At 42.2% G+C, this 24386-nt stretch overlaps 1 protein-coding gene across 1 annotated transcript in view; it reads left to right on the top strand.

Moving 5' to 3' along the window:
- Window positions 1-23940, top strand: part of LOC144797985 (vomeronasal type-2 receptor 26-like) — a 32524-nt gene extending 8584 nt beyond the window's left edge. Inside the window, exon 3 of the mRNA XM_078668785.1 lies at window positions 23021-23940. Coding sequence (XP_078524911.1) covers window positions 23021-23940 — 920 coding nt within the window. The remainder of the gene's footprint in view (window positions 1-23020) is intronic.
- The last annotated feature ends 446 nt before the right edge of the window (window positions 23941-24386 follow it).

Raw genomic sequence — 24386 nt, 5'->3', positions numbered from 1 at the left:
AACAAGGCATCAGCACATTTTCTGCTGCCACATACTCTAATTAGTGGAACTAGAAACCTTTTGGGGTGTGCCAGGTAATACTTGTAGAAGAAAGTGAAACGGAGCAGACTCTGCGGTGAGGACTTATCACAAGGGCAGAGCAGCACGTTGCCAGAATCAAATTGACCCGGGGAAGCCAACATTTCCCCACACAAGGCCAAATCTAACTGGTTAAAAAGGCCCTATCACAGGTAGCATCCACCCATGACAAACACAGCACCATATTAGGAGTGGCTTGTAGGTTCACATACTCCCTTACAGAAACCTTTTGGAGTGTGCCAGGTAATACTTGTAGAAGACAGTGAAATGGAGCAGACTCTGCGGTGAGGACTTTTCACAAGGGCAGAGCAGCACGTTGCCAGAATCAAATTGACCCGGGGGAAGCCAAAATTTCCCCACACAAGGTCAAATCTAACTCTGGTTAAAAGGGCCCTATCGCAGGTAGCATGCACTCATGACAAACACAGCACCATATTAGGAGTGGCTTGTAGGTTCACATACTCCCTTACAGAGATATTAGCAAGTTTGCCCTCCTCTCTAAGGCACCTTTTCCTGGAGCGCTTTTCTGACATAGTTTAAGACAGCCTTAGGCATACCAGAGGGGGGTGAAAAGAGTTCTGGTCTCCCCAGGTTTGACATTTCATGCTTGATTTATGGCAACAAAGGTTTTCCAGATCTCTGTGACAAGCAAGAAAGTTGATAATCACCTTCCTATTAAGGTCTGCATGCAGGTTTGCCCAGACAGCACAACATAGTGTCAAGGTTACCAGTATAATGCAATCTTCTACTTACTAAGCCCTGAGTCTCTAGTGAACAGTAGAGGTGGCATGAGATGGGAGGACTACCAAGAGGTGCAGCAAGACCCTGTTCACTTCAGTCTTCAGGGCAGTGGTGTTAGAGTATCCCCAGATATTAGGCCCATAGGTGGAAACCAGGAAGCATTTACTCCTAATGACCTCCAACAGGGGGGCCATGGGCTTTCTACCAATGCGAGAGGCTAGGCTGTATTTCCCCATAGCATCAAAGACCACACCCAAATACGAAAAAATCCTAATAAGAAACAACAGGATACCCTTAGAGAAATACGCTCTTCGTCTTCAAAGATTTGGGGGCCACAGGACAGGGTGTATGTTTTAGAATGATTCATAACAAGTTCCAGGGACCCAATGAAGCTGATGAACTCCTGAATTAAGATGTTTAAGCTTGTGTGTATTCTCCCCAGTAAGAAGGCATTGTCCACATAAAGTAATGTGGGTACTTTTTCTCGCCCACTTGGGTGACATCCACAAACTAGGCAGAGAATACAGCCTCAAGACCATTGATGTACAGTAGGAATAGAATTGGGGCCAATACACAGCCCTTGTGTACGGCCTTTCTCAGCAGAAAGGTGGAGGTATGCTCTTCTGCAGGGCCAAACCTAACTGATGTTGAAAGATCGAAATGCGAGGCCCGTAAAAATTGGATAAGCCCTTGATCCACCCCAGATCAATCAGTATAGTCCACAATTTAGATCTTACCATGCAGTCGAAGGTGCTGGACAGATCCAGGAAGGTTGGGCCTCGCTATGGAGCTAATGAACAAATTGTAAGTTTAAGCATTGCTCCACCTTGCCACCTTGCCCAGACCGTCCCAGAAACCATATTACACTTCAGACAGCATGTTTGTCTCCAAGACCCAGGTCAGCAGGCGCTCCATCACAGATTTCCTTGTAATTTTTACAGCAGAGTCTAACTGGGAAATTGACAATAGTAGCTTGGGTACTGCGTGTGTCCCTTTTTAAAAACGGGTACAATGGTGACATGAGTCAGGGAGCCCAGAGCTGATGAAGGTATTAAAACAATTGCATAATAATGGGGCCCAGAATTCCGGGACAGATTTATACAAGTCCGTAGGGACCCCATTGGGTCCTCTTCCAGGGTAAATTTCAGTGTTATTGGGAAGACCACCTCTGTCTCCAAGCTTTCCCGGAACATGCCAGAGCTGTATGGAATAGTAAAATGCCTCACCCATGCCTCTGGGCTAATAGTAATAAAGACTGAATTATCACTGCATCTCATGGTGCCAATATCCTTAATCACCTTCCAGAAGGTCTTGGAGTCCTTCTGTCTATATGACTGAACCAACCCCCTCCAGTGCTCCCTTTTAATCTCCTTATACCAGCTGTACAAGGCACATATATACTCAGCTCTAAGCTCTTGGATCTTCAAGCTATCTCTGGGTTTCTGCTTCAGGGCCCTGTGCAGGTTTTCAGATGCCTTTAAGCAAGAGAAAATAAACCATCTACCCCTGAGGTAACAGGTTTAGTTGGCTTCACGGTAGGTTACAAATAGCTATCCCCAATTGGGCTAAACAATTGACCTCAGCCCACATATCATTCAGAGGGTTTCAGCAATTGTACAGCATACCAAGATGGTTGGTACACAAATGTTACATCAAGGCCCCCAGGTCGGCATTCCTCCAGGCCAGACAGAGCCCCTGAGACTTAACAGTTAGGGATGACCTAGGGATGCCTCTTGCCCTACATTCACCCTTGTGAATAGTTAAACCCAACCACAAGAGATTATGGTCGCTCAGTACTGTTACATTGGTACCACCCCTTGGGACACTCCCCATTAAACACATGGGGCACAAAAGTGTCCCATGACACAACGATTTAACCAATGATTGACCTATATTCACCCCTAACATAGGTGACATTCATAGAATAGGTGGGGTCCACTGCATCACAGGCATTAATAGGATTGAAGGTATTAACCATGGTCAAATAAAGGAACCCTGGATTTCTGATCCTGCTGCTGGGATACACCCCCTGTGCAATCTTCATCCATGATGGCTAACTCATTAACTTGTGGCGTATGACCATGTTTAGTGTTAAAATTGCCTCCAACCACAATTTGATACCCTGTGAGACAGTGGACTAATTCGATGTCAAGACCCAATATATTATTTTACAATATGTTAATATTAGTGCACACATCCATACCAAAATGCCCATTGTAAAAACTAATAAAAGCAATATGTATGCCATTGGGACAAATCAAGAGAAATGCTTGAATGGTCAAACACCCTGTGTATTTTATGCAAATACTGCACTCCAGGGTAACTCGGAAGTAGGCCATCATTCCTCCTTTGCCTCTATTAGAAGGGGAAGGAGTTGCTGGGACCATATAGGCAACAAACTAGTCCAAGCTTACAACTTTCATCACCCAGGTCTCTTGGAGAAGTATCATGTTGCGGCTCGAAATGCGAGCAACCCAGTCATCCTTTTTGCTGGCTGACCGAGCAACATTCTAAAAAAGTTGTTTAACCTGGTGAGCAGTGTCAACAGGGCTAACTGGGATCACACTGCCATTTTCAAAATGAGGGGAAGTCAGGTTGAAAAGGCTTACAGGGGCTTCTCCCAGAATAGTACTGCCATTTTCAAGATGGGGTGAGTTGCAGGGCAGTATACTTGCAGGGCCTTCTCCCATACCATGTCCTTCAGGTTGCCTGCCTCGGCATGGTCATCCTGCTGCAGTATATACACAGACTTGTTCAGTTTGCTCCTGAGTCAACCCGCATCAGTCAGGCTCCCCAGAGGTCCAAAATTATTCTGAACTCGGATAGTATAGGAATATGGCTGGGCTTGCTTAGTACGCTGTACGCCCTCTGAGTGTACTGGATTTTACGAGTTAATGCCTAATGGCGTGTAGAACTAGCCAAGGAGTCAGATCTTGACTTTGCTGGCCTTATTTTGACCTTGTGACAAGGCCCCAATCAGGTTCCCTGCTACTCTTGTGTTTCAGAAAGTAACAATAACACAGTCACCAAAAAATTCCTTGTGCAGCTTCCTTCCCCATCCCAGCCTTCTGGCCATGAGCACTTCATTGAATAGGCTGGCTCGGCACTATTTGTTGTCATGGATCCAGTGAATAGATTTATAAATTAGATCCTCAATTGACTTCACTGGGTTGAAGGGTTGACACATCTACAAGCCCGATGACAAAGCGGTAGGCTGCAGGTGGGTGGTCACACGTAGAACTAGTGCCAAAAACCTGACTCTGATGACTACTCGTTGTGGGAGTGCTACTGCATGCAGGAAAGGGCCCCTCTTGGTGCCACTGTACCTGCTGAGTTGATTTTACATGTGATGTAGATGGCTCACCTGCGCCTAAGCCATCACCAGGGCCTAGGATCTTGCTCGATCTCCTCCCCTCAAGGAAGAGACTATCTTGCTGCATGCTTGGTATGGAGTTACTAACATTTGTACGGGCCTCTCCAGTAGTCCCAGGGTCCTGCTTTTGGGTGAGGCTAGTAACTTTGCCTCAAAAGCCTCCAGGCAGTCAATCAGTCGATTCAATTTAACATCCAGAATCGCTTCAACCATTTTACCCAGGTAGTGCAACGTGCCCTCAGTACTGTCCATGAGAGGGCCACCACTAATAACGTAATCACTCCCCATACAGCTCGAGTGGGATCTGGAATTGCTTGATTTTCAGGTGGTGCCTCATTTATGATTAGAGCCTGGGGTTTTTTCTGGCTTAGTGGGAGCCTTGGTTGGGTGGGCACTTAGGGCGCAAGACTCCAAGTGTTTGGGCCTGTTCTTGTGACTGGAACCCTGAGTATTATTGGCCACAGGAGCAGCCTGGAGGTAGTGGGTGCAAGGGAGAGCCTTCTTTCTACATTCAGGATTTCTTTATTAATTACCCCAAATACGTTTTTGATGTAACCGTCAAGAGAGCTAGCAATTCTTTTAGCCCAGGACCCCCCTGATCTGAGTTCGAGTTTCTGTTTGGACATCCTTTCAGGCCTCCTTCAGGGCACATGGTTGCACACTGCTAAGTGGATTAATCAGCAGGTGCACACACAATGTAGAGAGGGCTGGGATCTGAAAAGAAATACATCCCACTGTACCTTTATCCAAGGGCCAAAAGGAGTGACCCAGCCCAGCCTCATCTGGCCATGAATGGGTGGAGACAGGCACAGGCGTGCTTATCCTTGGCCTGAGCTGCTCCTGGGTGTGTCCAGCACAGCAGGAAAGCAGCAGAGCTTAAGAACGCAGTGTCACTGGCTGCAGGCAGCGCCTCCCGGTCCAGTGCTTGTTGGGATCAGAAGTCTGTGTCCCTTGGCTCCTCCCAACTCAAGAGCATCCAGCGCAGCAGGAATGCAGCAGCACTTAGGAACGCAATTTCAGCCTCCTCCAGGCGCAGTGATTTCTGGGACCAGAATTCCCTGTTACTGGTGTCCCCCAACTGAAGAACATTCCATATTGGCTAGTAGTTGCTTCATCCCCAAGGTCACAATCTGGGCAAGAAAGTGTCAACCCTGGCAACCAGGTGTCAGATTACTTCTGAAATGGAGAAAAGACTGAAGAAGGACTACCCTGCTGTTCCTTGGACCCAGCAAGGAGAACCTGTACCTAAGACTGGAATACACCTGCTTCTCCTTGGGCTAGCAAGGCGAGAACTGTGCCACTGGTGCCCTGCTGGAGGATAAGTCATCACTGAGCCCCAGATGGAAGCAGTGACTGAAAGACGCATTCGGCAGACTTCCTGTCACAGCCACCGGGTCACAAAAGCTGAAGAAGCCTGCCTTGGTGAGTTGGTAGTCAAGAATGCCTGATCATCACTGACCTCCAAAGCACAGCCTAGATGAATCTTTCGACCCTCAAAAGCTGCACCCGACTCTGCTGGACCCAGAAGAGTTGTCAGAGGGTAGCTTTGTCACCCATCAAAGAAGTTACCACCAGTTAGAAGGAGATGCTTATTTGCTGTAACTGGAAACCAGTAGACCGGTGGCAGCTGTATTTTATTTATTATTAGACTTTACTCAGACTTGAGGGTCATCTGTTTCCAAAGTCAGCCCTACATGTTCATGGATTGAGGGATGAGCTCAGGAAACCCCCAGCACAGGCTCAGTATCCTCAGCATCCTTTAGCATCTTCAGCATCCTGTATCCTTTTCACCAGGAGCACTCCATTAAAGTCTCTGGAGGTTCGCCCATAGAGCCTGCAACTATACTGGAGACTGCTTTGAATGTGATGTAATTATTTTATTCACCTTCATTGTAACAGTTGTATTCAACCTCATTGATTTACTCATCTCAACAGGGATAGGATCCTCCTGGAAATTGTGATCACAAGAGTGACTTTATAGCTATTTTCAAGTCGTATGTTGTGGGTAACACTAAACTGTGAGATGCAGTGATTTATTGTGCTGAGTGACAATCTGTGATTTTTGGTTTTCTTTTTTAATTCATAACCCCAGAACCCATAGGTTGATTTTTGTTGTTGAGTGGTCTATTTAAAGGTAAAAGTACAAACAATTTTTATAAATTTGTGTCAGATTTTTATTATGTTGTATTTTTTTATTAAAATGTTTTGGTACTTCCTAATGCTTTACACATGTTTCTTTTATATAGCCTGACTGCTCAGAGCCACCGATTCCAAGGGTTGAGCTAGGGTTTTTCAAATGAACCTGACTGGAATACATGGATTTGTGCCTTTATTACACTGTGAGGTTACACAACCACAGCATATAATAAACCACTTTCTCACAAGCACTCTCTATTTTATTGGCATCCGGAAATGCTAGGACATAACTTTATACAAGAACAATAATGTGTTATATGAATGAATAGGCACAACAAACTAGCAGAAATACCTTGAGAAATGTTTTGAGTAGGGGTTGAACTGGGGAGAGCTCTTCGAGAGCAGAATAGCCAAAACAGTGGAAATAGACCAGTACATTTGAGCTTGACTGCAGAGTTTACAAGTAAAGAAGGTGGGCGGGGGTAAAGTGAGAGCGGCAGGGATGCCTTCCATCTTGTAAAGGATGGTGTTTGTATTTAAACTGAGGCCTAGTTAAGAAACTTTAGAAAAATACACTCCTAAGCATCATATAAAATTGGTTTCATAAGCAACAGCACTATATAAAAGCATACAAGTAAAACTGATCGTGAAAATGCATTTTGTACATTGTTAATGATGCACCAAAATTATGACAGATATAAATCTACAAATTCCCCCTCTGGTTATTCTAAAATGGCTAAAACACTCAATTAATATGGTTAAGCCAATTGCAAATTATAACATAATTTATATCACTTTCTATTTCTTCCTGGTAGATTCTTCAATGTGCTGTAGCTGCTTGTAAAAACAATCCTTAACATTCTCCATTTTGAGCTCTTCTTCTCTATTTCATTTCAAAGACTTTCTTTTCTTCTTATACTCACAAATTTGTAACAGACACACAGAAAATGACATTTGAATAAGAGAAACAGGACAATCGCACAAATCATTATAATAATTACAGGGGATAGGATTATTCTCAATGTTCACCTTGCCAAATTATCAATGCATTCACCAACTTTTCTAAAACTCTTCCCTATCTCACTAATGTAGGAACCCACACATTCCCACATGCTTCTAAAACTTAAACATCACAAGATATTTTAGCAAGGCTATGTGCATAGGCATTAATAACCCTGCTGTTATCAGGTATGTATGATCAGCACTCTTTTACACTCTATACCTTGCAAACACCTCCTTTCTCCACAAGAAGGATACCTATCGCAATGTGGTTTTACTTAATCCTTGCACCACATTGCAGTTAGATTCCAAATAATTTGAGTGCAAGCTCAACTGATATTTGAAGATAGTCAGTCCAAAAGCATAGACAAACATCTAATTTTCATGTCATTCATAGCTACACCTATGGGTGGAATATTAGCTCCTCATATCTCTAATACTATTTGTCCCAATCATTGTTTCGCTCTCTACATACTAACTGCATCATTCACTCCGCTCACATGATAGAATCTCCGAAACACTAAAGCAACAAAACAAGATCCAACCCAATTGCACAGTAGATTGAAATAAGCAGGCTTTTCACACACATAATAGAGCCCTCTTGGATTCGGCAGTTCATCAACCAGAAAACCATCATTTACATCACAATTTTTAACATATATTCACTTTCACCCCATACTCAATTCTCCCAATCTTTGTGGGTTCATAATAAATCATACATAGCTCACCCTTTCTCTCTAGCTCAATTCTCAATTTAGGATGAACATTTCACAATCAAATTTCATCTTCAGCATTAATTTGCTCTCTTATTTTTCTTTCATCTCTTCAATATCTCACAGCTTTAACTCTCCTCTTGTCATACTGATGCTCTTCATTACTCAAACTAGATACATATTTGTAATTAGCACTTATATTTTCTTCTTAATTGGTGCAATTGTATTAATAAATTACATATTTAAGACCCTTATTAATAATTTCATTTCCAGAAACAGGTTGATCTTCCAGTGAGATGTTGAGATCCAGCAGATAGGAGACAAAAATGTATCTTTCTAAAAAAATACTAATAAACATATTGCATGATAAACTATATGCCATGTGCAGTTTTAAACATGTATCACCTTCACCTACAGAAGAGGTAAGAAAAGTACATACATTCCAATATTTAACATTCAAAATTTCAATATATACACATTAGGTAATTCAGTATAAATATTATCAAGAAATCCACTCATCAAAATTTTCCATATGTGGAAGTGTGCCATGTTTATGATCATAACGTACTTTAGTTAATTCAACTTTTTGAAGTCATATCCCACAGGAGAAAGGGGGCACAATAGCAAACCAACTAAGAACATAAGATTCATTAAAAAGGTAATCAAACTAATACTATTACTTTATGATATTTTCTATTAAGACTAAAAAAAACATTTCATGAAATTCCAAGTTATTTAAAATTATCTTTAAAACAGTGATACAAATGTATCCCTTTCTTCTTATTTCTATGAAAATATTAATCAAAAGTACATTTCAAGGAGTTATTTTCCTATTTTTCAGGGTTTTGTTCATTCAGTTCATGCTTTGAAAGATATTTTTTCTCCATCTATGTTTTGTTTGGAAATTCCCAAGATTTTCCAAGGTGGTTCTTCTTCTTCAGGATCACTTTCAGGTTCACTTTCAAAGATGTTTTGCCAAAGATTTATTGGACTATAGATCTCTGGTTCTGTTTCTTCTTCTTCCTCTTCTGCAGATACTGATGCTTGATACACTTATTTTTGGAGTTCTCTTTCTGGCTAGTCTTGGAGCAGCTGGAGATTCATATTCACTGTTCTATGAATCACCTTCAATTACTTCCACTTCTTCATTGATTGGCTTTAGTCTCTCATTCTGTCAGTGTGTTCTGCTGCAGGTCCATTTGGTGACTTATTTACTTCAGCCCTTTAGTCTATACTTGTGAGTACTGCTTAATCTTCTCCACTCACAGGAGACTTGAACTTCTATCAACATCAGTAGCATGATTCAATATGATCTGCTTTTTTCCTTCGGGGTTCTTGTGACTCTTATTTCAACTGGAGCCTATCAATGATTAGATCAGAGACTACTTCTTATTGCTACCACTCATGCCTTTGACTTTCACAGCTCTTCACTCTGATCCTTACTTTCAAACTGGAGACAAATGCTGGTACCTTCAGCCAGTATCTTCCCTCTCATAAAAAAGGACTTCTTCATCATTGTCTTCACTGGTTTAAGTTTCAAGTTGCTTTTCATCCCTTCTGGCTCCATGCTGCAAGTTTGAGCTCCAGTCAGTGAATCAGTGGTTGTTTTCACTGCTTCTTCATCCACCACTTTGATTCTTTTTGTCTGAGCATCTTGGACCCACTGTGGAATTCCTGCACACTTCACAGCAGTGGTAGTCATCAATCTAACTAGCTAAGGGCAGAACCACCATTCCTCACTGTAACTCTTACAAACAGTTTTTTTTATAACAACCCAGTCACCTTGGTTCAATGAGTGACATTTAGTTCCTTTAGCTGATGTTGTTACCAAGTTCAGCTGGTGAGAAGCAGATTTCACCATGTCAGCCAGACCCTTACAGTAATCTAAAATGATGTTATCAGTAATTGAAAGAAGTCTAGCTCAAAAAGTATAAGCCAATCTTATTGCCCTGCCCATCAATACTTCATGAACGATAAAACAGTTTGTTTGACTGGAGCACTGTACTCCTGATGTTCATTAAAACAAGAGGCAAAGCATCTGGCCAATTCAAACGAGTAGAAGCACACACTTTGGTCAGTTTATGTTTAATCGTTCCATTCTTTCTCTCAACTACTCCAGAAGTTTGAGGCCAGTAAATAACATGGAACCCTCCAATCAATTTGGATAGCGGTACAAATCAGTTGAAAAATCAAATTTTTAAATCTGAGCCACGATCTGTCTCAGTATAGATAGGTAGGCCAAATGTTGGTATAAATTCCCTCAAATAATGTTTGGTAACTGTTGACTGTCAGATCTCCAGATATGATATGCCTCGACCCCTTTATAAAACAGGTAGACAGTCACAAGAATGTACTTAAGACCCTTTTAAACTGTCATTTTAAGAAAATCTGCTTGATTAGGCAGTATGAATTATTAAAATGCTATTCTTACGTTCTTAATTATTGTTTTGACATGTTCAACCATGGCTACACAATTCTTCAGTAACATTTCTAAATGTTGTATTTGCCCAATACTTACTACAAGTTCTTACAACCTCTTCCTTATTTTGACTGACTGTACAAATACTTGGCCGTGGGATGCAACATTGAGTTAGACAGGACATATTTGTACTCAGGAGTGACATATAAGACCTGATAATTTCTCTTGTAACCTAACATATCTCATTTTCTTTTCTCATTTTCTGGAAACACCTCCTAGAAATCTCTTGATTCACTCAAAATACTTATATCTTCTGTGTTTATCATAGAAATTCCTCCTGTTTCACCTTGCACTGTTCAATAAATCACTTTCTCATTTTCAACTACATAATATCTGCCCATTTTACCAGCATATTTATTTGCAAAAGTCCCCACTCAGGGGCATATTATCAAGGAGGTTTATCTCCGCTTTTTTGGCTTTAAAAGCCAAGAAAGCGGAGATAAAATTATCTCCCTATTACCAAGCTGTCGCTAACACCAGTTAGCGACAGCTAATAGGAGATAGCGACCATCTTGAGCCCCGCTTTGCATGTCAGTGATATTTATCACTAATGACATGCAAAGTGGACGTGCCAAGATGTTAGCGACTGGAAACAGTCGCTAACATCGCTATCTCCTATTACCAACTTTTGGAGATATTCGCGCTAAGCGCGAATATCTCCAAAAGCTAACACCTGCCCTGAGCAGTTCTTAGCCATGTTAACCAATGGGAGGTGGATAACATGGCTAAGAGCATTTGCTCAATAATGCATGAATATCGCTGACTTTTCAGCGATATTCATGCATTGCGGCCGTTTTTTATCGCATTTGCGATAAACCTTGCTAACAGCAAGGTTTATCTGCGATAAAAATCGCCGATGTGCGGCGATAATTTTTGTCTCTAAACAAGTTAGAGACAAAAATTATCTCTATTGGTTGGTAATATGCCCCTCAGTTTCTTAATTCCCCTCACAGGAGAGTTGTAAGGGCTACAAAGAATTTCCTGAACCATTCCTACTTCACTCATTTTTTCAATGACAGACTTCATCCCTTTTCTTAATAGTTAGTATTGTTTAGTTCTGGGGAAAACCATCTTTGGGGTTTACGTTAATCTTAACAGGTTTTATACTTTTTGTAATCCTATCTCTTTACCAGAGAAATACTACCTCTGGACCTCTTAAAGAGGTGTATCATCTTTACTCAGTACTGGGAACAGCTAAACTCTTGAATCATGTGACTTAATTTTTAAGACAGAATCTTCATCTGGGGTTTCAATTGCAACACCATCCTGTGTACAATAATTCATGCAATTTATCTTCCAAAACAAGTCTCTGCCCAACAAGCTTACAGAACTTGAATCACACAGAATGAACTAGTAATCATTTTCCACGTGAATAATAGCCTGCTTATTACTGATTCCTATAACTATGACTTCTCTTTTTGAGAGGGGTAGGTTTAGAGTGTCCACAGATTGAACTGTAGAATGGGTATCCCATATCTATCATGATAAAAACAGGATGGCCATTGAGTTCATCATCAATGTATGGGTTACATTGGTACACCTCCAGCAGTGCTCCAAGTAAGCAATCCTCTTTGCCCTCAGACACCATCATTGGGAATTATTTTCTGGTGAAAATAGAGATACATCATTAATTTGAGTCAATGGATTCTGTTAGTACCCTGTATTATATGGTATTTTAATTTAATTTATTTACTGCAACACTAGGGCAATTGGAACATTAATTCATACAAACCTGTTTCTGATCATGCATGCTCTGCACAGGAGTTGGTTGGGCTTGGACTATTGACTGTACGTTCATCTGTATTTGAAAAAAGGGAACACGTGATTCTGAATCTGATCTGGATTTTTTTGACATCCCCACATCCATTGCCTGATGTTACCACAGAAATTACAAGGAGTGCTCTAGTTCAGCATGCTGACATTAGCATTAATTCCATAAGTATTCTCTTCCATGACCTTACACTTGCTTAACTCCATTTACCATTACCATACCTTGCATTGAGGACTGCACATTTATTCCAGAATGGTATTGAACATAGGCAAAGTCAGAACCCATCAACGTTTTACTACCATTTCTCTCAAACTGCCTAATCTGGACACCCATCAGCTTCTATATTTTCATTGTCTGCTACGTATCAAACCAATCAATGTCATATTTGGCAAATTCCTGAGTTTCATCTATACACTTTCTTTCCAGTCACACACACTTTTAATATAAGAACCAAGTTTGGGACACAAACCCATGACAAAATCGGAGAAAAACACTACTATCACCATCTTTCAAGATTTTAACTCTGCTATGGTACTTAAATATCTCCATAAGTGTCTCATAGAAGGCATGCACTGACTCTTTATGGTCTTGCGAGAATCTCAATATCTTTGCCCAGTTGCTCTCTTTCTCTGGCACCTTCTTTTTTAAATGCTTTATCATCTCCTTGTATTTGTCAGCAATAACTTTAGAAGGAGAATTCTTAGGCACAGCCCTAACAGTTTCCTCAGTCAGCCAAGCAACAGCAACCTTACACTTGGATCAATCCTTACTAAGGACTACAATCTCAAACAACACATTAAAATCAGTCCAGAACATTTTAGAAAAGGGGGTCAACCTGTGAACATCCTTGTTTGACTTTTCAGGTTCCTCTCGCAATTTTGGAAAGTTTGTTATAAAAGCATATGGATCAGCCTCATCCATGCACTCAATTTAATCCCTCCTTGTACTTCTCTTAATGGGAAACTGTTCCTCTTTCTAAATCGCTAGTTGACCCCTTCACTTTCTTCCCTGTTTCTGAAGCTTTCTTTTTAATAGTAACTCCTCTCTTCCTTCTCTATCTGTATTTCTTTAAGTCCCTCCATCCCTGTGTCATTTATACTACATTCTTCTTGTGGGCTCTTAAGGTTAATAAACCCAGGTCTTTTATTTCATCATTGGATAGATCCACTTTGTAATTTCTTCTCAAACTCCTCATTCTACTGACATCTACCTCAAGTACATCAGCCAGGTTTTCAAGTTTTTCAATGTGCTTAATTTACACATATTGGCTTATTATTTGATTAAATATCTCATGGCATCAACATTGTATGTCAATAATCTGTTTAAGTCAACTGGCCCTTATAAAATGCCTCCAAATAAAATTTTTAAAAGACCAAAATTATTAACTTTCTCATTAGGGAGTTCCACAATGGTAGGTAAGGAACAGGAGGATCAATTGAAACTAAAGAAGCATTGAAGCATTTCTGCTAGCACTTGGCAATGGTGTCACTTCAATCTCAATTGTGGCACTTGCTATCATAGTCGCGACTGCAGATGTAATTGGTCCCTGTGTTGTAAACCCTTTTATCTCCTGCTGCACCTGTGTCTGGTACTACAGCAGAACCAAGTCACTGCCTCTGTTCTTCCAATGTATATGGAGGTCTGGAACTAAAAAAAATCAAAGCGTTGTCTAAATCAGCCTTTCACCTGCTTCAACATTTTCTTATTCTCATTCACTGTAGCCATCTGATCCCTTTTGTTCAATGCTTCAAACTGTGGAGGTCTAGGTAATGGATTTCTATGATGCATAGTTTGTTTCAGTAAATTAAAAATTTGTAATGTTGGAGGTACCCTTAAAAGAAACTCTAGTTCTGCATCAAAACTAGTGCATTCATGCCATTCAGAAAAACAGGCACACGTATGAAACCCAATATCTGTTATCATTTCATATGCAGGCTTTCACCAGCAGACCTTTTCTGACCCTCAGTAAAATGTACACTAGGGGCTTTAGGCTTTTTCAAGAGCACTCTATAGTTTTGCTCACAACGACCCAAAAACGACACAGAACAAGCTAGCATACAACACCAATCCTAGCAGTGCTATACCAAAGGTCAACTAATCACAGAGTGGCGCAGTCAGTAACCAAACAATGACAGTGCTGGCTTTGTGGTGAAGTCTAACCAGTCCCAGAGCAGCTCCTCGGCCATCCAATAAAAAACGTACACTAAATAAATCACAATAGACCTTGTTTGCTCAACCTAAATGGGAGGAAAAACAGTAAATTATAATGAGACAAATATTCAAAACGAAGGAAACAGAAACAGCACCTTTTTGGGACTGTTTAAATTCAATTCACACTAAGCAGATCCCCATCCAAGTGCAATCTACTCCTACTCAATGTATACAACTAGATTAGACACAAATACCTAGGTAGATATCTTGTATACCTAATGTATACAACTAGATTAGACACACACCTAGATAGGAAATATTGCTAATTAAATGAAACCATGTCTGTGTACATGAGGCACCCATCAAATCACACTATATTATGCAGACAAGTAAAACCAGTATATCACAATATCTTGGATTTCTACAAATCCGATAACCAAACCAATCAGCAATAAATAAAATAAAGTTCAACACAATTCGCAAATAAAAAGTACTACAGTATAACAACATTGATCAAACCACCAATTGAACCCAGAATCAACATAGCATAACCAAAAACCTCACATACAGCATAACAATTAATTTCTCAGCAGAAGACTCGGACCCTCAACTCAATTAAATCAGCCAGGAACAAGCCTTCTGCCCCATGGTTCCCGATGGACCTTCGCAGTGAGAAAAGTGCCTGTAAAAGGTTAGCACGTATTTGGCACAAAAACTATGACTCAGAAGCTAAATAGGGCTATAAAGCTGCCTTAAAATACATTCATAGCAAAACCAAAGGGGACGATGGACGGAGTGTTGAACATTGCAAGCACTCACCCCCAGTCAACTGATATGGGTTTAATCCATCATCATTCTTTAGCTCACTCCGCCACCCCAGTTCAGACATGGCCATGTGCAAATCAGTTTGACCCTGTGCCTCATGGGAACAGTCCAGCCCGAACTGCCAAGCCATGTCTTACCTGGACCGGAAACAAGCTTTTCCGTCATCAGCCAGGCTAGCTTGAATCCAGTGCAAAGTGAGCAAGGGACCCACGTCTGGGCATACCCTGCCAACTTGGGGCGAACAAAGCAAAACCAAAGGGGATGATGGATGGAGTGTTGAACATTGCAAGCACTCACCCCCCAGTCAATTGATCAGGGTTTAATCATAGCCTCAAGCGCTGTGCGATCAGAATCTATGTTGCTAACCAAATCAAGGCCTCTGATAACTCCCTCAAGGAAGTCTTTACGATTGTGCAGGGTTTTATGAAACCACAAGCAATGAAAAGCACCTTTGTCCCCTCTGATACTTTATGTGAAAATATTTCGACTTTCTTTCAAGATAAGATCCAAGCAATTTATTCTGCCTTAACTAGGTAGGGATCTGACTCCACTGCTATTTTGCCCACCACCCCTGCCAATGGTTGGGATGAATACAGCTTAGAATCCTCACTGTCAGATCTGAAGAGAGTTAAGTCTGGTTTTCCCCTCAACCCCTGTCCGGCATGCTTGTTTAAACTGCTGGCCCCTCTGCTCAAACCCCATCTCAACTCAATATGGAACGCCACTCTGTCTACAGGTTGTTATCCATCAGCATGGAAACAGGCATATGTTGTACCAGTTCTTAAAAGAGAGGATGCTGACCCCTCTATACTTAACATTTTCAGGCTGATTTCTCTCCTGCCTGAACCTGCAAAAATCCATGAGAAGGAAGTTCAGTGGCAGTTATCCAACTTCCTGGCACCCAATAACCATCTCCATGATTCTCAATCAGGCTTTAGGGCAGGTTACAGTATGGAGACTGCTCTACTAGAAGTGGCGGATTCTATACGCGAATCGCTAGACCAGGGCGCTTGTTCCATCTTAGTGCTGTTGAACCTGTCAGCAGCATTTGACATGGTGTCACACCAGATTCTGCTAGAAAGACTGGCACTGCTTGGAGTTACAGGAACCCCTCTAGCCTGGTTCCGCTCCTTTCTGACAACCAGGTCACAACAAGTTTTTGTCCGCCCTCATGTTTCCTCCTCCAGTCCTCTTGTGTGTTGTGTCCCTCAGGGCTTGGCACTTAGCCCCACTCTATTTAATGTGTATCTTACTCCCCTGGCATCAGTAGTTGAGCACTGTGGAGTTCGAGTGATTTCATATGCTGATGACACCCAGTTGGTGTTCTCCTTCAAAGATCACACTGAGGTCGCTTCCTGGCGGCCAATAACCACCTCCATGATTCTCAATCAGGCTTTAGTGCCGGTTACAGTACGGAGACTGCTCTACTAGAAGTGGCGGATTCTATACGTGAATCGCTAGACCAGGGCGCTTGTTCCATGTTAGTGCTGTTGAACCTGTCAGCAGCATTTGACATGGTATCACACCAGATTCTGCTAGAAAGACTGGCACTGCTTGGAGTTACAGGAACCCCTCTAGCCTGGTTCCGCTCCTTTCTGACAACCAGGTCACAACAAGTTTTTGTCCGCCCTCATGTTTCCTCCTCCAGTCCTCTTGTGTGTTGTGTCCCTCAGGGCTTGGCACTTAGCCCCACTCTATTTAATGTGTATCTTACTCCTCTGGCATCAGTAGTTGAGCACTGTGGAGTTCGAGTGATTTCATATGCTGATGACACCCAGTTGGTGTTCTCCTTCAAAGATCACGCTGAGGTCGCTTTTGGCAGATTCAGGGAATACCTGATGGACATTACTTCATGGATGACTGACAGTTGCCTGAAGCTGAACACCAATAAAATGGAGGTTATGTTCTTTAATCAACCTTCCCCACCACGGGCCGATCTCTGGTGGACGGTTGAACTTAATCCCCCGCCCACACCTGTCACAGCTGCCAGACACCTAGGCATCAAATTTTATTCCACACTCTTGTGCAAGGTCCAGATTAGGAATGTCTCTGTTTCCTGTTTCTGGAAGTTGAAAGCCCTACAGAGATTCCTGCATCTTCTGCCAAGGGACTGCAGGGAAACAGTGGTCCGCACGTTGGTCACATCCAAGTTGGATTACGCCAATAGCTTGTACCTTGGCCTTCCAGCGTATCTGATGAGAAAATTGCAAACCATACAGAATGCCGCGGCTAGGCTTATCAAAAATGTGCTGCTACTTCAAAACATCTCCCCTCATCTGCGCAGCCTGCACTAGCTCCCATTCAGGAGGAGAATAGAGTTTAAGGCTATGTCTTTGGCCTTCAGAGCCTCCAGAGACTGCGGCCCAGGTTACCTAAAGCGGAGACTCCAGAAGTATAGCCTGACTAGGACCCTGCGATCCAGCTCTCAGGAATTGCGTCAGGTTCCTCGCTTTTCCAAAACTCGGATTGGGGGGCGAGGTTTCACAGTGAGAACTGCTACCCTTTGGAATTTCATGCCTGAAAATCTTTGTAAAGCAGAGTCAGAAAATGCGTTAAGGAAGGCCTTGAAGATTTGGCTATTTGATCTGCTTTAGCCTGTCTTGCTCTCTCTGTTCTCCGCTGTTTTTTTTTTCTGCTGCCTAGCGCCGAGACACCACCTTTGGTGGTAGCCGCGCGCTCTACAAATGGAATGGAATGGAACTGCACGTCATAAACACAGCATCTGCACTCACTATTCGCCCTAATAATACTTCCAATCCAAATCGTTTAAGAATAGCATTTTAAGCCAGGTTCATTGCAAAACCCTCTAGGGTAACACAGACTAAGCCTGGGTGGAGTTCAAGGAGTTCTGCTTCGGGGAACTCCAAAAAAAAGAAAAAGACCTCTGCCGCGCTATGCGGAGCTCTGCAAGCAGCGGAGTGCATTAGATAAATGCAGTTTGCAGTGATTTTCAGCACCAGGTGCTTGTCCACACTGTGCAATCATCGTGAATGGCACCATGCATAGCGCAAGCGGGTGCTGCTTCCACTCTGCTGCTCGAGTAGATTTCTACTCAAGCAGTAGCTTTCTCAATGCGAACGGACAGTTTCTCAACGCGAGTGGACGTGAGCATAAGCGACCACTCGCAATGAGAAATCTGACTACCCGCGATGAGAAATCTCCCCGGGATGGTTGAATTTCCTCTCTCTTGCTTGCCAACTTGACATTGACGAATGAGATCAAGGAAAAAATCTCCGCTCAAAGGAACAGAGTTTGTCAGAACACTGCGAGCTCCGCCTAATGCAGAGTGTGGAAAACTTTGCAAACTGGGTGAGGGGAGCGGAGTTTGCTGCCCAGAATCAATCCAAACGTGACAAATTCACTATCACCTAGAACTGGGCTAACAGGAATTTTCTAAAGCAGAGAGGAGGTACTGTTTAATGTTCAATTATCCTCTACTACCAAAAATGTGGAAGAAAAACTGTATCTCAAAATATTAGACACCCCAAAATTTACCTCAATCCATGCATTTACTGGATTGGAGGTGGTATTAAACCTCAGTTTCAGTGTTTGAATATTTATATTTTGCTTTACATCAGAAAACATTCTGGAGTAATCATACATATAGGTCTTGTAAGATCTCACTCCCTTATTTTGCAATGCAGCTTGAACTATGACATGGGTCTATTGTGTTTCACATAGGAAGGAAAAAACAAAAAAAGCAAAATAATCTGAACGAGAGTGTCTACACTCCTCAAATAAAAGCCTCAGCTGTTGCTACAGAAAGAACGATCTACCCCCCTGTCATCCTACAACAAATATAGGACTACTTCCTAATATACTTAGGCATGTCAAATAAACATAAGTCCTCTAAACTCTAGCAATGAACATAAATCTCTACCAAACAGAGGTCCAGAAAGTTGATCATTTGGGGCAAGACCAGTGCCTCCTCCTAATATGTCTCATTCCATCGGACCACAGTGCCTGCAATGTGAGAACGGAGCTAGGTGTGTCCTCTATAGTTTATAGGGTGACCAATGCCATTCATGCAGTCATTAGAAGTAACATAATTCCATATGTGCTTCCCTCAGGTATCTTCTGAGAGTATGCAGGATCCCTAACGACACTTTGTCCTCAAACTCCATAAGACAGTTGGCCAACTTCGTCCTGCATAGTAGCCTTAGAAAAGAGTTGCCTGGTATTAATGAGTACAAGTCAGCGATAATGTTTCTGTAATCATACCATTTTGTTAGATAGTCATGTACCGAAGAGCATTCTGTTGGATCTGAATGGAAGCATCCCAGGGTACTCCTGAGACATCTGCTCAGTTGTCTGTACCTCCAAAACTGGGTATGCAGGAGTTTGTATTCATGCTGTAAGTCGCTGAATGATTTCATTGCGTCTGCCTGAAAGAGGTGACCTATGTGTTAAATGCTCCTGGTTATCCACTGATTCCAAGAAAGGTGGCATTGTGCCAAAAGCAGCGCTGCTGCATGTATCATTGCTTTGTGGTTTGACTTCCACACTTGCAAGGAACATTGTAGTATTGGATTATTGGGATCTTTAGAATCTTGAAGTTGTTTATATAGGACGTGTGAGCCTATGGCCTCATTGTGGATCTCATCTGGTATGATCACCAAATCCGGAGTTTCTAACTCTTTTTGAACATGGGTCAGTGACTTGTGACAGCTGATGAGACATATAGTAGTATTCCATACTAGGAAGGAGGAGGCCGTCTGAGCTTAACTCTGCATTTAGATTGGACATGGCTAGTTGAGGTCTTCCCTAGTCCCTTACAGAATTTTTTCTATCTTTATCTATTTTCCGCACGGTCGTGCATGGCATTAGTTGAGGAATCACGCTGATCACGTAATTGAAACATGCTGACACAGACATCTAAATAGTTTGGATTAGGCACCAAAAACAAAGATGTAGGCCCTGCCATTTCAAGAAGTTCCACTGCATTATGTCAATCAGGCCCATAATGTTGCCTGCTGCCACTCGCATGAAATCTGTGCTGATCAGAATTGTCAGATATTTCAATTTATGCTACAACCACTTGAATGGGAAGCCTGATACTGAGCCTGTAGGCAGGTTCTCAGAAAGGAAATAGTTGCAGATGATATGTGTTGACGCATATCAATTGTATGAAGGATCTCAATACAGAGTTACACAGAGATGCAGAAACCAGAAATTATTATAAATCCCAAGAGGCCAGCAAAAATCAGGAGAGTATGGACAGCATTTCGAGTAGGAAAAGAAAGTTATCTGGCTCACCCCCCAAAATTAAGTGTTTTTATAAATTATTTTTCCATATGAAATTACAGAATCCGCAGATTTATTGTGGTGTGAGCAAATGTAGAATTTTATCAGCAAATCAGAGCCCATATACAGCAAATAAATGTGACATTGCCTTCACATCTGATAATTAACACACTACATAAATATTTATTTAACAGCTTCTATGCTCATGTCATCCAGAGATGCTGGAACATCACTGGATATGCGAACTATAATGCTTTATATGCTGAATGTGCACCAGTGGAAAAACCTTGCACAATGTTTTGAGTTGTGTTTGAACTGGGAAGAGTTAATTGAGGGAATAACAATAACAGTGTACATAAACCAGTACATTTTAGCTTGACTGTGTTCTGGGGAGTTTATGAGGATAGATGGTGGACAGTAGGGAAGAAGTTTAAGTTACAGAGTGACTTCCATTTTGTAAAAGATGGTCTGTGTATGTAAAATAATGCTTAATTAATATACATCAGAAAAACAGACTTCTAGGCATCATAGAAACATTTTTCGAAAGCAACAGCGTAAGTAAAGATGAGTGAAATTTGTGTAAAAATGCATTCTGCACACTGTAAATGATCCACAAAATTATGAATACATTAAAATTCTTCTACACCACTAATGCCTACTTTGTAAAAGAGTAAAGGCCTCATTATAATGTTGGTCAGATAGCATTCAGACAGACTCCTTGTCGGAATAATTTATGACCGATTTGGGTTCGGAGAGGCCGACTGACCGCTTACGATGTTTCCAAACACCGTTCGGTTGGACTCCCATTGACTTCAACGGGAGCCTGTGTTCCGACTGACAACACAGACTCCCATGAAAATGGGGTGTTTGCTAAAAACCGTGCACCCTGTGGTGGGCACCCCATGGTCACTGCCACACTGTACAAGGTTGTAAAGAGGGGTCTCATGGGTACCCCCACTGGCCCCCACCCGATGCCTTCAAGTGAAGCGGGCCTGCTGCAGGCCCCCAAATTCAGTTTCTGATAGCCTTTTTGTGTGGGACAGACCAATTAGGAAAGGCTGTCCGAATCCATCCCCGTAATACGTCGGTCGGGAACACAGTTCATAGACCTGTACAATTTGGCTCCGACTGACTCAGAGTCGCCGAATACCGTTCGGAACCGAGTCGGAAAGACCGAACAGTTACCATTCCATCATAATTGGTCGGTTGGAAATGTTTGCGAGTTGGTCGGAAACATGGGTTCCGACACAGGTTAGGAAAATCCAAATGCCGTTCGGAGCCTTTCTGACCAACATCATATTAAGGCCCTAAGTGCAGGGGCACAATGTTTTGCTCAGGAGACCATGACTGGCGCTACCAAAGGTTGGGGTGCCGAATACTATGGCTGCATAGTCTTGATTCCACCTCATTTCCCTGCCCCCTTGTCTCCCCCTCGTGGGTTCTTTTTTATCCCCGCTTTCTCTCTTACTGTTTTTCCGTCTTTTTCCTTCTCCTTATTTCCCCCATTTTGCTTTTCTCTCTCTTGCTCTGTTTCGGATGTGTTATGGAACAACGCGTACCGTTTCAACGCGTCTTTAACAACGCAAGTCGTTACAACGACTTGCGCTGTTGGGCGCGGATAGTGAATAGTATAATTTACTATTCTAACACCAGTCCCGTGGATAGTAGGGAAGGTGTTGGAATAGTAAATATACTATTCTTTATCCTTTACCGCCCACCAGCGCAAGTCGTGGTTACGACTTGCGTTGTAAAGTACGTGTCGTAAAAGCACTGCGGGGTAACATCCGCGTTAAAAAGGATGTTCCCCTCTGTGTCACAATCTATTGAGGTAAAAAGAACTGCTTGTGCCAATAAATTAGTCCTGGTGGCCCCACATGCATCCAGCTGCTCGATACAAGTTCTGGGTGGCAATGCCCATGCAATATTGTCAACAGTGACCATCTCAGTGCATCAGGAAGGCTTGCCAGTAGTAATTTAAAAAGGGCTTTATCAATTTGAAATGCCTCTATATAAGTAACACATAACAACCATAGCTGAAATACCCCTGGCACAAAGGCAATATTATGAGTAATAAGTCCTCAATGTCACATATTTTGTCACTCAAATAATAGCTGTACATATATTTTGGAAATTCAACCATTTTCCTTCTAACATAATCTCTAATAAACACCTTTCAATTTTGGTATGCATATATTATTCAAACAAGCGAAAGCATCTAAGTAAGTGGCCTAATCTACACACAGTTGTGCTACTTACAGAAAACTGAAGAGCTACTAGTAGCTCACAAGCTAATCATTGTGAAAGCCTGATGTACACAAAGAACACTAATAAAAAAGATGTTGACTGTTTTCCATGCCTTGCCACCTCACTCAGTTGTTGACAATGTTGACAGAAATGTACCTGTAACACAACAGAAGGGTAATTGTAGAATGCTTCCACTCCAACCCCAACCAAATAAATCAAGATGGTGTGTCTGATCTTGTCTCATGGATATCTGTCTCTTGTTCTAGATTCACCTGACTGCATGAAGTGCCCAGATGACCAGTGGTCTAGCGAGAAACGGGATCGCTGCATCCTGAAATATGTGGAGTTCCTCTCTATCCAAGAGCCCCTGGGTTTCATCTTGCTTGCTGTGGCCACATCCAGTACCATGGCTGTCTTCGCAATCTTTGCTGTCTTTTTCAAGCACCGAGAAACCCCAATAGTGAAGGCAAACAATCGGGGCCTGAGCTACCTTCTTCTAATTAGCTTGTCACTCTGCCTTCTAAGCACATTGCTCTTCCTAGGACGTCCTACTGACATCACCTGCATGCTTCGCCAGGTCACATTCAGCATCCTCTTTGTCATGTGCATTTCATGCTTACTGGCCAAAACTGTCCTTGTGCTGATGGCGTTCCAAGCCACCCACCCAAACACGCCCTTGAGAAGTGGACTTGGCTCTAAGATATCAACTATAATAGTCTTTGTTTGCACACTTATTCAAGCTCTGATCTGCACAGTCTGGTTGGCCTCATTCCATCCCTTTGCTGTACAGAATATGAAGTCTCAGACTGGGAAGGTTGTGATTGAATGTAATGAAGGTTCTCCCACGGCCTTCTGGTGTGCCCTGGGGTACATGGCGCTTCTGGCCCTCACCAGTTTTCTGGTTGCATTTAAAGCAAGAAAGTTGCCTGACCGCTTCAATGAGGCTCAGCTCATCACGTTTAGCATGGTGACCTTCTTAACCGTCTGGACACTGTTCCTTCCATCCTATCAGAACACCAAAGGGAAGTACATGGTTGCTGTGGAGGTCTTCGCTATCATCTCATCCTCAATGGGGATTGTAGTTTGCATATTTATTCCCAAGTGTTACATCATTGTCATCCGGCCTGATCTGAACAGCAGAAATTACTTAAAGGGGCAGCTTCAGTCACTGACATCAATCAACTAAACCCATGAAAGAAATGCACATTCTTCATTGAGAGATTGAAGGTCCCATTCTGATAATTGCTTTACCATAACTAGTAATAATAGAATTATAGTGAATTCAGAATTACATGGAGAATTCCCATGCTACCTACCCCTTTATCCACATTTAAAAGTGAAAAACAGCACCAGCTTTTATGGAATAAAAGCTGATGATATTTTGCACCTGTAGATGTGGAAAACAGCATCTTTTATGCAATAATAACACTTTTATCCAGTGGAGTAAACCACAATTATGGGTCCACAGTTCAGAATGCTGTGAGGAGCACCTGAGATTTGCATGTACTGAACAGGTATTCATTGGCCCTGGGCTGAGGCAGGTCCCATTTAACAAGAGGGAAGCTGCACCTTAGGAGGTGCAGGGCCTGTTTTACACCCCAGCCTTTATCTAAACACAGATTAAATGTGGGG

The sequence above is a fragment of the Lissotriton helveticus genome, chromosome 12, assembly GCF_964261635.1.
Source record: "Lissotriton helveticus chromosome 12, aLisHel1.1, whole genome shotgun sequence".
In the NCBI taxonomy this organism is placed as follows: Eukaryota; Metazoa; Chordata; class Amphibia; order Caudata; family Salamandridae; genus Lissotriton; species Lissotriton helveticus.
The sequence above is the reverse complement of the archived record's forward strand: the minus strand, read 5'-3'. Positions and strand labels throughout refer to the sequence as shown.